The sequence below is a fragment of the Mesoplodon densirostris genome, chromosome 8 (assembly GCF_025265405.1).
Source record: "Mesoplodon densirostris isolate mMesDen1 chromosome 8, mMesDen1 primary haplotype, whole genome shotgun sequence".
Taxonomy (NCBI): Eukaryota; Metazoa; Chordata; class Mammalia; order Artiodactyla; family Ziphiidae; genus Mesoplodon; species Mesoplodon densirostris.
In genome coordinates this window covers 88,126,541-88,139,797 of record NC_082668.1, presented here as the reverse complement: position 1 = coordinate 88,139,797, position 13,257 = coordinate 88,126,541, and the positions used below count along the sequence as shown (strand labels likewise).

At 40.3% G+C, this 13,257-nt stretch overlaps 1 protein-coding gene across 1 annotated transcript in view; it reads left to right on the top strand.

The window, feature by feature from the left end:
• Positions 1 to 13,257, top strand: part of LRP2 (LDL receptor related protein 2) — a 185,814-nt gene that overhangs the window by 60,185 nt on the left and 112,372 nt on the right. Inside the window, exons 15-18 of the mRNA XM_060105959.1 lie at positions 988 to 1,194; positions 4,075 to 4,277; positions 6,095 to 6,235; positions 8,808 to 9,011. Coding sequence (XP_059961942.1) covers positions 988 to 1,194; positions 4,075 to 4,277; positions 6,095 to 6,235; positions 8,808 to 9,011 — 755 coding nt within the window. The remainder of the gene's footprint in view (positions 1 to 987; positions 1,195 to 4,074; positions 4,278 to 6,094; positions 6,236 to 8,807; positions 9,012 to 13,257) is intronic.

Sequence of the window (13,257 nt, the reverse complement as noted above, 5' to 3'; positions counted from 1 at the left end):
ATGTCTCATGCTTCTGTTGCATGGTTTTGTTGGTAAGCAAGTTGGCTTGGTTTTGTTGTTAAGCAAGCCAGTGTGGCTTTGATGCTAAGCGACTTGCTCTGCTTTATGAAGTCAAGCAAGCCCACATTGTCTCAGGATTTTTCCATTACTTTCTTGAGTGATCATTAACTTACTGTGGTCTCCCAAAGCCCCCTAAAGTTCCCTCTCTATCTACAGTCCCCTAATGGGGTTTCTAAGCTGACTATTTGATTACCCTACTCTATCCCCTATCAGATCTACCCCTTTTAGTGATTTCTTGTTAGAGACTGGGGTTGAGATGTCAGTGTTAACACCTCATTACAAGTTGTTCAACTGTGAATCAATCCAGCAAGAGTGATAATGCTTACTTTTCTCCAGGTGTAAATTAAAATTTTCCTGACCTTCACATTTGAGACCAGTTATGGGAGACTAGCTTTCTCCTAGATTTTCACAGTTGGGTCTTAGGAGCCTTGGATGAACTTGAGGCTGCTTAAGTGTTGGTGAATGGTGATTATTCATTTCTATTTCATGATTTCAGCTGTCCTTCCTTGAAAATGATGTATATGTTCTCTAGACTCTGCCTTAGAATGAGGAATTAAGGAGGGAAATGGCTTGATAGTTTTTTCTTTTTTACAGCCTTTTTGCTGGCTGTAAAAAAGAGAAGTGAAGGATGGAGCCAGGGATCAGGGGAGAATATTAAGAAGTTAAAAAGGTAGATATGCTTTTTTTTTTTTTGCCTGCCAGTTAGTGTATTTTAATAGTTGTTATTTGGAGTTGTTCACTCTCCTGATTGGCCCTCACAGTTTCTGATTTTTAATACTTTAAAATTTCTCTATTGTTTTAAACCCCCATGGTTCTCTAATCAGCTAGAGGAAATTTCCATTGATCCAAACATACAATCTCAAAAAATATTTTCTAGGTAAACTTGTAAAATAATTGATTCTTTCATCTTTTGGTTTTCTTTTGTAGTTATTTATTTTTCTCAGACTGGCAGAGCTTTTCTGGGACACCTAAGATAGAAAGGGCTTTCATGGATGGCTCCAACCGTAAAGACTTGGTGACAAGAAAGCTGGGATGGCCTGCTGGGATAACCTTGGATTTGGTATCAAAGCGTGTTTACTGGGTTGACTCCCGGTTTGATTACATTGAGACTGTAACTTATGATGGAATTCAAAGGTAAGAAGTATTTTTTTTTATATCTTTGTAAGTTTTGGGGAAATACATAACATTTATGGAGAGAGAAACTGAAGGACTAGAATTAAAAGATTGCTTTGTTGGTTGACATAACTTGAATGATCTTTGTGTTGACATTGCACTTTGTGACCTGCTCTGAGTTTTAGCTTGTGTTCCATATTAACACTCATTAAATATTACCTATAGCATTTGTTCTTTGACTTCTCTTCTCCAAGCCCTCTCTCACTCCCAGATGAAGCACATTATTTTCATTAACTTCCAAGTCCATTTATTTGTCTGGGTCCCTTATGGTTTGCTTGCAAAGATCACTTTATCTTTTAGCTTTCTATCTTCCCTGCAGTAAATAAGTTTTATTATTATTTGTAATATTATCTGGTGAGAATTAATTGGGTTTTATACTGCTCTTATATATATATATTACAAATCTTAATGAGAAGTTCTGACTTTACCTGATATACTTCAAAGACATTTAAACAATATTTGAATGCAGAGTATGGCATACCTTTTTCCTTCATCTTAGTTGGATTAGAGCTCACTATAAATTAATTAAATTGTTACCTATTTTAGATTCTCTTCTTTTGGTATTTTCAAAAACTGGTTAAAACATGGTCTTTAAATTTTGACCAAGAAAAATTACTTTAGTCAGTTTGATTTTTCCAAATGACATGATTTTATTGTTTTCTCAATGAAAAGAATATTCTAGTTTTGGTTTCTCCTTTATCTCTATTTTGTAAGGATGGTATCACAGTTTGCCACTGGATTTTATATTCTTAGAACAATCTCTACTTGGTTAAATGAAGTGATTGGGTATTAAGGCTATGACGTATTGTCACTGAAACTGGTTCCCATAGTGAGGATAGGAATTAATTTAATGAAAAAATAATCATATAAGTCATATAAAAACAACTGAGAAATTGCCTAATTTTTTTTCACTTTCACGGTTTTTTTTTTGTTTTTTGTTTTTGTTGTTGTTGTTGCGGTACGCGGGCCTCTCACTGTTGTGGCTTCTCCCGTTGCGGAGCACAGGCTCTGGACACGCAGGCTCAGCGGCCATGGCTCACGGGCCCAGCCGCTCCACGGCATGTGGGATCCTCCCAGACCGGGGCACGAACCTGTGTCCCCTGCATCAGCAGGTGGACTCTCAACCACTGCGCCACCAGGGAAGCCCTCATGGTTGTTTTGACATTAATTTTATAGTCTAAATATTTTTATGCTATGGTTAAAGAAAAACATAAAAATCAATGGAATTTCAGAAAGATTCGAGTGTTTACTGGCTGTGGAGAAACATGGAGGAGATACTAAAACTCACAAGTATGGCTAAAATCATGAAGTCATTGCCTCTTGCTTTACCAGCAGGTGGCATTTAGATTTATGGAATTTATTATTATTATTATTATTATTATTTTTTTTGGCTGCTTTGTGTCTTCATTGCTGCGTGTGGGCTTTCTCTAGTTGTGGCGAGCAGGGACTACTTCTTTGTTGTGGTTCGTGGACTTCTCATTGCGGTGGCTTCTCTTGTTGCAGAGCACGGGCTCTAGGCTTGTGGGCTTCAGTAGTTGTGGCACACAGGCTCAGCAGTTGTGGCACATGGGCTCAGTTGCTTCGTGGCATGTGGGATCTTCCTGCACCAGGGATCGAACCCGTGTCCCCTGCATTGGCAGGCGGATTCTTTTTTTTTTCGCGGTACACGGGCCTCTCACTGTTGTGGACTCTCCTGTTGCGGAGCACAGGCTCCGGGCATGCAGGCTCAGCGGCCATGGCTCATGGGCCCAGCCGCTCCACGGCATGTGGGATCTTCCCGGACCAGGGCTCGAACCCATGTCCCCTTCATCGGCAGGCGGACTCGCAACCACTGTGCCACCAGGGAAGTCTTCTAGACTTCTGGAATTTGCTAAATGAAAAAAAACCCCATTAATTTTAATGTACCATGTCACTATTGAGTGTTTCAAAGTTTGCACTCACTTGCCATCTTGGGTTTCTTTGTTTTTTTCGCGTGCAGTGTGATTCCCAGTGTTAGTATCTTCAAGTCTTTTCTTAAAGCTCTATTGTGTTCTTTAGTTTTTCAGGGCTGCTGAGATTTTTCTTTGAGGTCTTTCTCCTATGCCAAAAGAAAAGAGGTTTCTTTCACGTACCATCCTCTACCTCACTTTACTTATGTGGCCTCAGTGAATTACTGCTTCTGTAGATGCAGTCATGGCAGCAGTGCTGTCCCCTTGCCTAGCACCTCGTACCTGTGTTGTCTTCCATTTCAGTGGCTCTGGGCACTCTGCCTCCACTACAAATATGCTCAGCTGACGGTTTCGTCAAAGCAGAGGTATACCAGTGGTAGCCCTGCTTTTTCCCCTCCCTAGAGTGACATCAGGAATGAGTCTGTGTGTTTGCGGTGGGTTGAATTCTCCAGCTCACTGTCTTGCTCCCTAATTGCTGAGAAACGGTCAGTGGTGCAGCGTGGAGTAAGTGTTGAAGTTGTCTACCAGACTTCCAGTCCCTTGTTACACTCTTTCCCCTACAAATTTCAAAATGATATTTCACATCTTAGACCTTTTATATGTGGAGCAACCTTAAAAGAATGAAGATCACGTGGGAAAACAGTAATTTTTCAAAAGATCTAGAACAAGCGAGGACAGAGACTGGAATTTAAGTGCCAAGGCTCTTTTCGAAGAGACAATAGGAAAATCCTTCTAGCGAGTACAGACAGAAATACACCTGCATCTTAAAGTGTATCTTGACTATATATTCTATATTTGTAGCAAGAAATGTTTTAGCTTTTTAAGCATTTATGTGAACTAATTCCACCTTTTGTTTTTTTGGAACTAATTCCACCTTTAATCAAAATTGTATGGTATATATCTTTTGTAACAGGAAGACAGTAATTCATGGAGGCTCGAACATTCCTCATCCCTTTGCAATAAGCTTGTTTGAAGATCATGTGTTCTTTACCGATTGGACAAAGATGGCTGTAATGAAGGCAAACAAGTTCAAGGAGACTGACCCACAACTGTACTACCGGTCTTCCCTGAGGCCTTTTGGAGTGACTGTTTACCATGCCCTCAGGCAGCCCTATGGTAGGCCCCTCAGCAGTGGAAAACCATGCTTGGTACTGGCCTTGGTAGAAAGGTTTTCTCAAAGTTCTCATGAGATTTGGGTGACATTCTCAGATATATGATGGATTATCTAGAGAGTTCAACCCTCTGAAATTGGCTTTGGCATTCTGGAGAACTTGATGTATTTCAGAGTTAAAATGCCCAATCTACAAAGAACTTAGAGGTGTATTTAACAGATATTTATCGGCACCTGCAGTATACCAGATCCTGTCTACAGGCTGGAGAAAGAGCAGCAAACAAACCAAACTAAAATACCCATCCTTATTCTACGGGAGGAATCTCCCAATTCAACCCTCTAATATTGCAGTCAAGGAAACTGAGGCCCAGAAGAAGAAAATGACATGCTAAGTGGTCATTTTAGGTAGTGACAGCTATTTTTTTCCTTCTTCTCTGTTTTATATTTATGACACCTGTTATTTGGTTTGCATTGGGTCTGTCATAGGTCAGCTGGGTTTGGTTATCTCTCAGGCTGGTCACTTATCAAAGAAAAAAAATATTTTGATTCAGACACTGAATGTTATTTTATAGTACTTATGTTACTTATGTTATTTTACAGTAAGTTTTATTTGTTCCAAGGTTTTAAATTGACATGACTGTTTAGACTGTGTATACAGCTCTCTTCTGTATTTGCTCATGCATCAAAGAAAAGAAACACAATGAACTAGACTACATCGGAAGAAAGCTTAATATCAGTGAATAGTAATTCAGAGAAAGACAGATTTCACTTTAAAACTGTAATGCTAAGTGATAAGTGGCTAGGATGGATAAAGACTATAAAGTAATTAGGTTGATTAAAAAAACTCAAACCAACCAACCATTAAACTGATAGATTCAGATGACTACCCTTCAATGTAGTCATCCTAGGAAACAAATACTTCATTGGAAAATATACACTGTACCTGTACTGTATTAGAAAATACCTATTTGGAATAATCAGTTCATGAGCTACTAAATTCACACCTGCCCTTGACCAAAAATATTACCCAGTTTTATTATCTAAGTTATTTCTATTATTTGCTTCAGAATTATACCTGCCTGTGTTTCTCAAAATTAATCTACCCGAGAAGGTGAAGAGACTATTTTAAAGAATAAGTCAAAGGCTAAGAAGACAATTTCAAAAGCAGACATTTTTAGCTCTGACAGCCTTGTGTACGGTGAACTTCCTGATGTCACTGCTTTGAGAGTGGTTTTTGGAAGTGTAAACTGGTTTGTGTTTCAGACATGTAGGGTTTTGGAATGAGATCTGGATTTGAATTCTAGTTTAGCTATTTGACCACTGAATAATCTTGAGCAAGTTGTCTCACCTTTTGGAACTTTGGTTTCCTTTTCTGTAAAATTGTGATAATATTTACCTCTTAGAGGCATTGATTGTTAAGTTGTCCTACAAAATAAGCATCCAGTGAGTTATAGTTATTTACTCTATTTTTTGAATGGTAAAAAATAATACTAAGGTTACTTGGGGGGCAGTTATATTTTAGTCACTGAGGCTAGCAGACAGAATCTGTTACAGTTATGGGGGGAAAAGAACCCCCAAGGTTATCCAGTTGCAGGAATCTTGGCTTTTTTTTTTTTTTTTGCCACCATCAGTTTCAGAGTAGATTCAAGAGCAACGATGACATGGGGAGCAGCTAAATGTGGATGTATTCAGTAGCAACACGTAATGATGTCTCCAAGGAGTTTCAAACCCATTTCACCCACAGGTCTCAACATGGCTTCGCATGTCTTGGATAAATATGCATTTCTAATTGAGATTTAACCATGTGCATTTTTCCCTCCAGCTAGCAATCCATGTGCAGATAACAATGGGGGCTGTCAACACATCTGTGTCCTCAGCCACAGAACATTTAATGGTGGTTTGGGCTACCGTTGCAAGTGTAGGCTCGGCTACATTCCGGATATGGATGACTACCACTGCGTTGGTAAGAAATCGGGTTTGGACTGTCTTTCTGACAGCACAGGGGTATGTGCTGCTCTTGGACTGGGCCAGTTCCCTGTAGCACTTCTTCACAGCAAATAAGCTTTTGGTAGCCCACGGGCATCTTCCTTGGTAGACACCTTTCCCTTTGTACAAAGAGCTGTGTTTGAAGATGTAAATTTCTGTCCTTTGGGACACATCTAGGGTTTCCTTGGGCTCCACTTTCCCTTTATTTCCTTCCTGAAATCTCTGTCTCTTTTTAATTTTTAATTTTTTTAACATCTTTATTGGAGTATAATTGCTTTACAATGGTGTGTTGGTTTCTGCTTTATAACAAAGTAAATCAGCTATACATATGCATATATCCCCATATCTCCTCCCTCTTGCGTCTCCCTCCCTCCCACCCTCCCTATCCCACCCCTCTAGGTGGTCACAGAGCACCGAGCTGATCTCCCTGTGCTATGCGGCTGCTTCCTGCTAGCTATCTATTTTACGTTTGGTAGTGTATATATGTCCATGCCATTCTCTCACTTTGTCCCAGCTTACCCTTCCCCCTCCCCGTATCCCCAAGTCCATTCTCTAGTAGGTCTGCATCTTTATTCCCATCGTGCCCCTAGGTTCTTCATCACCGTTGTTTTTTTTTTTTTTTTTTTAGATTCCATATATATGTGTTAGCATACGGTATTTGTTTTTCTCTTTCTGACTTACTTCACTCTGTATGACAGACTCTAGGTCCATCCACCTCACTACAAATAACTAAATTTTGTTTCTTTTTATGGCTGAGTAATATTCCATTGTATATATGTGCCACATCTTCTTTATCCATTTATCTGTCGATGGACACTTAGGTTGCTTCCATGTCCTGGCTATTGTAAATAGTGCTGCAATGAACATTGTGGTACATGACTCTTTTTGAATTATGGTTTTCTCAGGGTATATGCCCAGTAGTGGGATTGCTGGGTCATATGATAGTTCTATTTTTAGTTTCTTAAGGAACCTCCATACTGTTCTCCATAGTGGCTGTATCAAGTTACATTTCCACCAACAGTGTAAGAGGGTTGCCTTTTCTCCACACCCTCTCCAGCATTTATTTATTTATTTAATTTTTTTTTAAACATCTTTATTGGAGTATAATTGCTTTACATTGTTGTGTTAGTTGCTGTTGTATAACAAAGTGAATCAGCTATACGTATATATATATCCCCATATCCCTTCCCTCTTGTGTCTTCCTCCCACCCTCCCTATCCCACCCCTCTAGGTGATCACAAAACACCGAGCTGATCTCCCTGTGTTATGCGGCTGCTTCCCACTAGCTATCTATTTTACATTTGGTAGTGTATATATGTCAATGCCACTCTCTCACTTCATCCCAGCTTACCCTTCCCCCTCCCCGTGTCCTTAAGTCCATTCTCTATGTCTGCGTCTTTATTCCTGTCCTGCCCCTAGGTTCTTCAGAACCATTTTTTAGCATACGGTATTTGTTTTTCTCTTTCTGCCTTATCTCACTCTGTATGACAGATTCTAGGTCCATCCACCTTACTACAAATAACTCAATTTTGTTTCTTTTTATGGCTGAGTAATATTCCATTGTATATATATGCCACATATTCTTTATCCATTCATCTGTCGATGGACACTTAGGTTGCTTCCATGTCCTGGCTATTGTAAATAGTGCTGCAATGAACATTGTGGTACATGACTCTTTCTGAATTATGGTTTTCTCAGGGTATAGGCCCACTAGTGGGATTGCTGGGTCATATGGTAGGTCTGTTTTTAGTTTTTTAAGGAACCTCCATACTGTTCTCCATAGTGGCTGTATCAATTTACATTCCCACCAACAGTGCAAGAGGGTTCCCTTTTCTTCACACCCTCTCCAGCATTTGTTGTTTGTAGGCTTTTTGATGATGACCATTCTGACTGGTGTGAGGTGATACATCATTGTAGTTTTGATTTGCATTTCTCTAATAATTAGTGATGTTGAGCATCCTTTCATGTGTTTGTTGGCAATCTGTATATCTTCTTTGGCGAAATGTCTATTTAGGTCTTCTGCCCATTTTTGGATTGGGTTGTTTGTTTTTTTGATATTGAGCTGCATGAGCTGCTTGTATATTTTGGATGTTAATCCTTTGTCAGTTGATTCATTTGCAAATATTTTTTCCTATTCTGAGCGTTGTCTTTTCGTCTTGTTTATGGTTTCCTTTGCTGTGCAAAAGCTTTTAAGTTTCATTCGGTCCCATTTGTTTATTTTTGTTTTTATTTCCATTTCTCTAGGAGGTGGGTCAAAAAGGATCTTGTTGGGACACCAAGTTTTATATAAATAAATCTTAAGGATAAATTTCTCAGGGAGAAGTAAGATTGTAATACTTCAATTCAAGATTGTTTTGCCTTCACAGTATTTTCTTCCCTTCTTTCCATTATTTCCAACTATGTTTTCTACAGATTTTTTTTAATGTTTATTTCAGAATGACATTTCAGAATTATAACATGTGCTTTATGGGTGTATAAGTAATTTCTTTGGAATTGGGAGAAGGCAAGAACTATGCTGTGGCTGACTGTGTGTGTCCCTCTTTCTACAGCTGCTGAGCGATTTCTGTTCTTTTCATCTGATGTGGCTGTTCGTGGCATCCCGCTCACCCTCTCTCACCAGGCAGATGTCATCCTTCCAGTGACAGGAGGTGCTTCCGTCTTTGTTGGGATTGATTTTGATGCCCAGGAGAAGGCTATCTTTTTTTCAGATACAACAAAAGACATGATTTGTAAACAAAAGATCGATGGCACAGGTGAGAATGGGTTTAAAGGGTTTTTTTTTTTGCATATTTTGTCTGTCTTCAATAATAATACTAATAATTTTTTCAGTAAAACTTTGCATTCACTTCTTAAGCAGGGTCTTTTACTAAGCTTGCTAAATACTTTTAGATTGGGAAAAGAAATCTATTGCTTTTCTTTTGAATTAAGTTTAAGTGAACACTTCCTTTATTTTCAAAATAAGTTACAAATGAGAGTGCATTTTAAAACAAATATTGTTGGGCTTCCCTGGTGGCGCAGTGGTTGGGAGTCCGCCTGCCGATGCAGGGGACACGGGTTCGTGCCCCGGTCCGGGAGGATCCCACATGCCGTGGAGCGGCTGGGCCCGTGGGCCATGGCCGCTGGGCCTGTGCGTCCGGAGACTGTGCTCCACAGCGGGAGAGGCCACAGCAGTGAGAGGCCCGCGTACCACAAGGAAAAAAAAAAAAAAAAAAAAAAAAACAAATATTGTTGCAATTGGACAATTAAGAATATCAATATTGGGCCTCCCTGGTGGCGCAAGTGGTTCAGAATCCGCCTGCCGATGCAGGGGATACGGGTTCGTGCCCCGGTCTGGGAGGATCCCATATGCCGCGGAGCGGCTGGGCCCGTGGGCCATGGCCGCTGAGCCTGCGCGTCCGGAGCCTGCGCGTCCGGAGCCTGTGCTCCGCAATGGGGGAGGCCACAGCAGTGAGAGGCCCGCATACCGCAAAAAAAAAAAAAAAAAAAAGAATATCAATATTGACAAATATTAACCTATGGACACTCCATAATAGGAGTGTCAAATGTATGAAAGCTGTTAAAGGGTTAATTAACTAGAGGCTGTTCCCTATATTCAAGCAGCCAGACTGAGCCAATGGAATGACCTCTCTATAGGGATGCTGCACTATGTAAATGCTGGGCTTGGAATAATAATATTTATTTTTTAAAAGACATGAATTATTTGTAAATATGGATTTATTGTCAGTTTTCAGTTGATTGGAATTCTGTTAAAATCTTCATAATCCTCACAGAAAGATAAATTATAGTCAGTCATACCTTACCAGTTGGGTACTTTATTGGATGTTGTCATAATCCAGTACTTTGATTTTAGAATCCACTAATGGGTCGAAACCTGAAGTTTGAAAAACAAATCAGTAGCCAGTATAACATAGCAACTAAGAGGGGCCAGCTCAGGAGCTAAACTGCCTAGTTTTGAATCCTGGCTCCTCACATTTCCTAGTTATGTAATCTTGGGGAAGTTACTTACTTTCTTTGTACCTCAGTTTCCTAAATCTGTGAAATAGGAACGATAATAATAATAATAATAGAGGTACTACATAGCTCATAAAGTTGTTGAGAGAATTTTAGGCTAATACATGTAAAACACCTAGAATAATGCCTGGAAAATAGTAAATATTCAGTAAATGTTAGCTACTATTGTAGCTGTTCTCAATGAAAAACTCTATTGCTCCGCCCCACCCTGCCCCCAACTGAGACCTGCTCCCTAGAGGTAGTTCCTTACCATTCTTTTACCTGTTTGTTCTATTATTTGTCTCCGTGTTTCTAAATATTTTGCTTATACTGTTATTGAGTCCAAGTTTGTACTGCTCGCTGCATGACAGGCCAGTAAATCTAGAGATGAGGTGTTGGGGCAGGGAATAGCGACTTTATTCAGAAAGCCAGCAGACTGAGAAGATGGTGGATTAGCGTCCCAAAGAACCATTTTACCTGAGTTAGAATTCAGGCCTCTTTTATACTAAGAGGGGAGAGGGTGTGGTTGGTTGTTGCAAACTTCTTGGTGCTGGAATCCTTTGTTCTTGCAGCTGTCCATGTACATCTGGTCACTGTGTTCTTATAAACCACTAACAAGACAAATGTTATTCTCTGTTCTGCAACTTTTTATCTCTATATGAATGGAAAAGTCTTACGCCTTTAAAGATCAGAGCCTTGAGAATGGGCTCTCCTGTGTATTTCAGGCCATAGGCAACGTTCCTTTACGAAAGGTGCACAGCCAGCATGACTAAGCACAGGCAACAGAGTACAAAGGTTAGAGCTAAAGGAATAGATTCAAAATGGAGTCAGGTTTGTTCTTCTCTGTTGCAGTACTACTTCTTGATTTGCATATCAGACATTTATTTTCATTGTTATAGATAGGGATTTAGCTCTTACACTCCCCTCTACCAACTTCCTTCTCCCCCTGTTCTCCCTAAAAAGCTAGATTGTAATTTTTGTTCGCTGCTAAGTCAAGTAGTATTCCATGATGACATTTCTTGAACAAATTTTGATTTTTTTTCCCCTGCAGTTAACAATTGCTCCATCTTTATTTGCTTAGTTTTCTATGTAGCTATTATATTTTCCCCAAATGCTCCAACAGATCTATCAAATGCTTGTCTGTGTATCTATGTATCTATCAAATGTGAACAATCTCTAATTTTTTCCCCCTCTGCTGTTCAGTTGGATCTGGTACACAACTCTTGTCTTCCGATTTCCCTCTGCCACTTTCCTGTGCTGGTTTTCCTGTTTCTGGAAAGCCACTTGTTTCTCTTTCCAGACTGATTTCCTTATTTTGCTGAAACACATTATATAGTACCTTCTTTTTTTAAATTTATTTTTTATTTTTTTATTTTTTTTTCCTTTTTGCGGTACGCGGGCCTCTCACTGTTGTGGCCTCTCCTGTTGCGGAGCACAGGTTCCGGACACGCAGGCTCAGCGGCCATGGCTCACGGGCCCAGCCACTCCGCGGCATGTGGGATCCTCCCGGACCGGGGCATGAACCTGTGTCCCCTGCATCGGCAGGCGGACTCTCAACCACTGCTCCACCAGAGAAGCCCATATAGTAGCTTCTTAAGAAGAATGAGTTGGTGGTACATATTTCGAGTCTGAAGGTGTTTTTATTTTGCCCTCCAACTTGATCATTTGACTAGGTGTAGGATGAAAGTAATTTTACCTCAGAAATTTGAAGACATTGCTGCACTCTCTTCTAGTAGCCAGTGTTGGGAGTCCTATGCCATCCAGAGTAGCATTTCAGTGTGTATGACCTTTTTGGGGGGAGGTTGTTTTTGTTCCTTTCTGGAAACTTTTAGAATCTTTTGGTTATCCCATTCATCTTGAGATTTCTCTCCTATTCTGGGAATTTTCTTGCCTCTGCTTTTTCTATTCGAGGATGTTAGATTAATCATCTATTTTTTTCTTATCTTTTCTTTCCTGGTTTTCATCTCTATTGTTTTGTTCTACTTTCTGTGAGACTTTTTGGCATTTTAGTTTTAGCCTTTCTATCGCATATTTAATATCTCTTATGTTTTCAATGTTGAAGATACCCTTCTTGCTCTCTGATTATTCCTTTTTAAAAATAAAGCCTTTCTTGCTTCATAAGTTCAATCTTTTCTTATTCTATGAAGATATTAATTACATTAAAAATTAATTTTCCTCTTTCCATCTTCTTTGGGTTCCTTTTTCCTTTTGGTTTGTTTCAACTTTCTCCTTCATGGAGGAAGCTTTCTTCAAATTTCTTTGAGCCTTGTTTGATGTTAAGAGCAAAGCTATGAAACACTGATCAGAAGGCTGGTGGTATGAATGGGCCTCATCAGCTGGTGATAAGGCAGCCTTTTTGTTGGGAAGCTTCCAAATGTCAGTATCAGAAAATCCTCTCTGGAGATAGTCAGTTTCTCCTTAGTAGCTGCTTCCATTCTCCCTGTTGGGGTGAGGAGTAAGAGGGGGAAGCTAGTATCTGTTTTGGGAGCAGTACAGAGCACAGGGAGCTGAGGCCCGTTCAGTTCAGTGTTCACATATATAACCCTCCTGTGCTCAGTTCTGTGCCGATCCCAGCCCTCCATTGTGCAATGTGTCCTCAGCCCACGGCCTCTCTGCTTGAGGTCCCCCAGAGAAGAAAATCTCTGGTCTGTTCGGAGAGGAGTGTCATACATGCTCAGGCTCTGGGAGGAACCTCTGGGTCCAGTTGCTCCCGATGCCAACTTTTAACTAGGCCCCTTAGCGTCCCGCCCGTACCTTTTTCAGAGCCGGTGCTTCTGCGTGCAGACACGCTGAGGCTGTGTGTGTGTGGGTGTTGGCGCTCCCCCCTGCCGGCACGGCTCTCCTTCCGCTTAGTGAGTTACTTTGGAGAAGTCTCTTTCTCTTCCAGACTCTGTGGAAATCTTTCATCTGCTGTTCTTTCACTGTCATTATTAAAAGGAGTTTGGAAGGAAGAGGAGATAAACACAGTGGTCAGTCTGTTATTTTGAACCAGAATGCATCTTTTCTGAG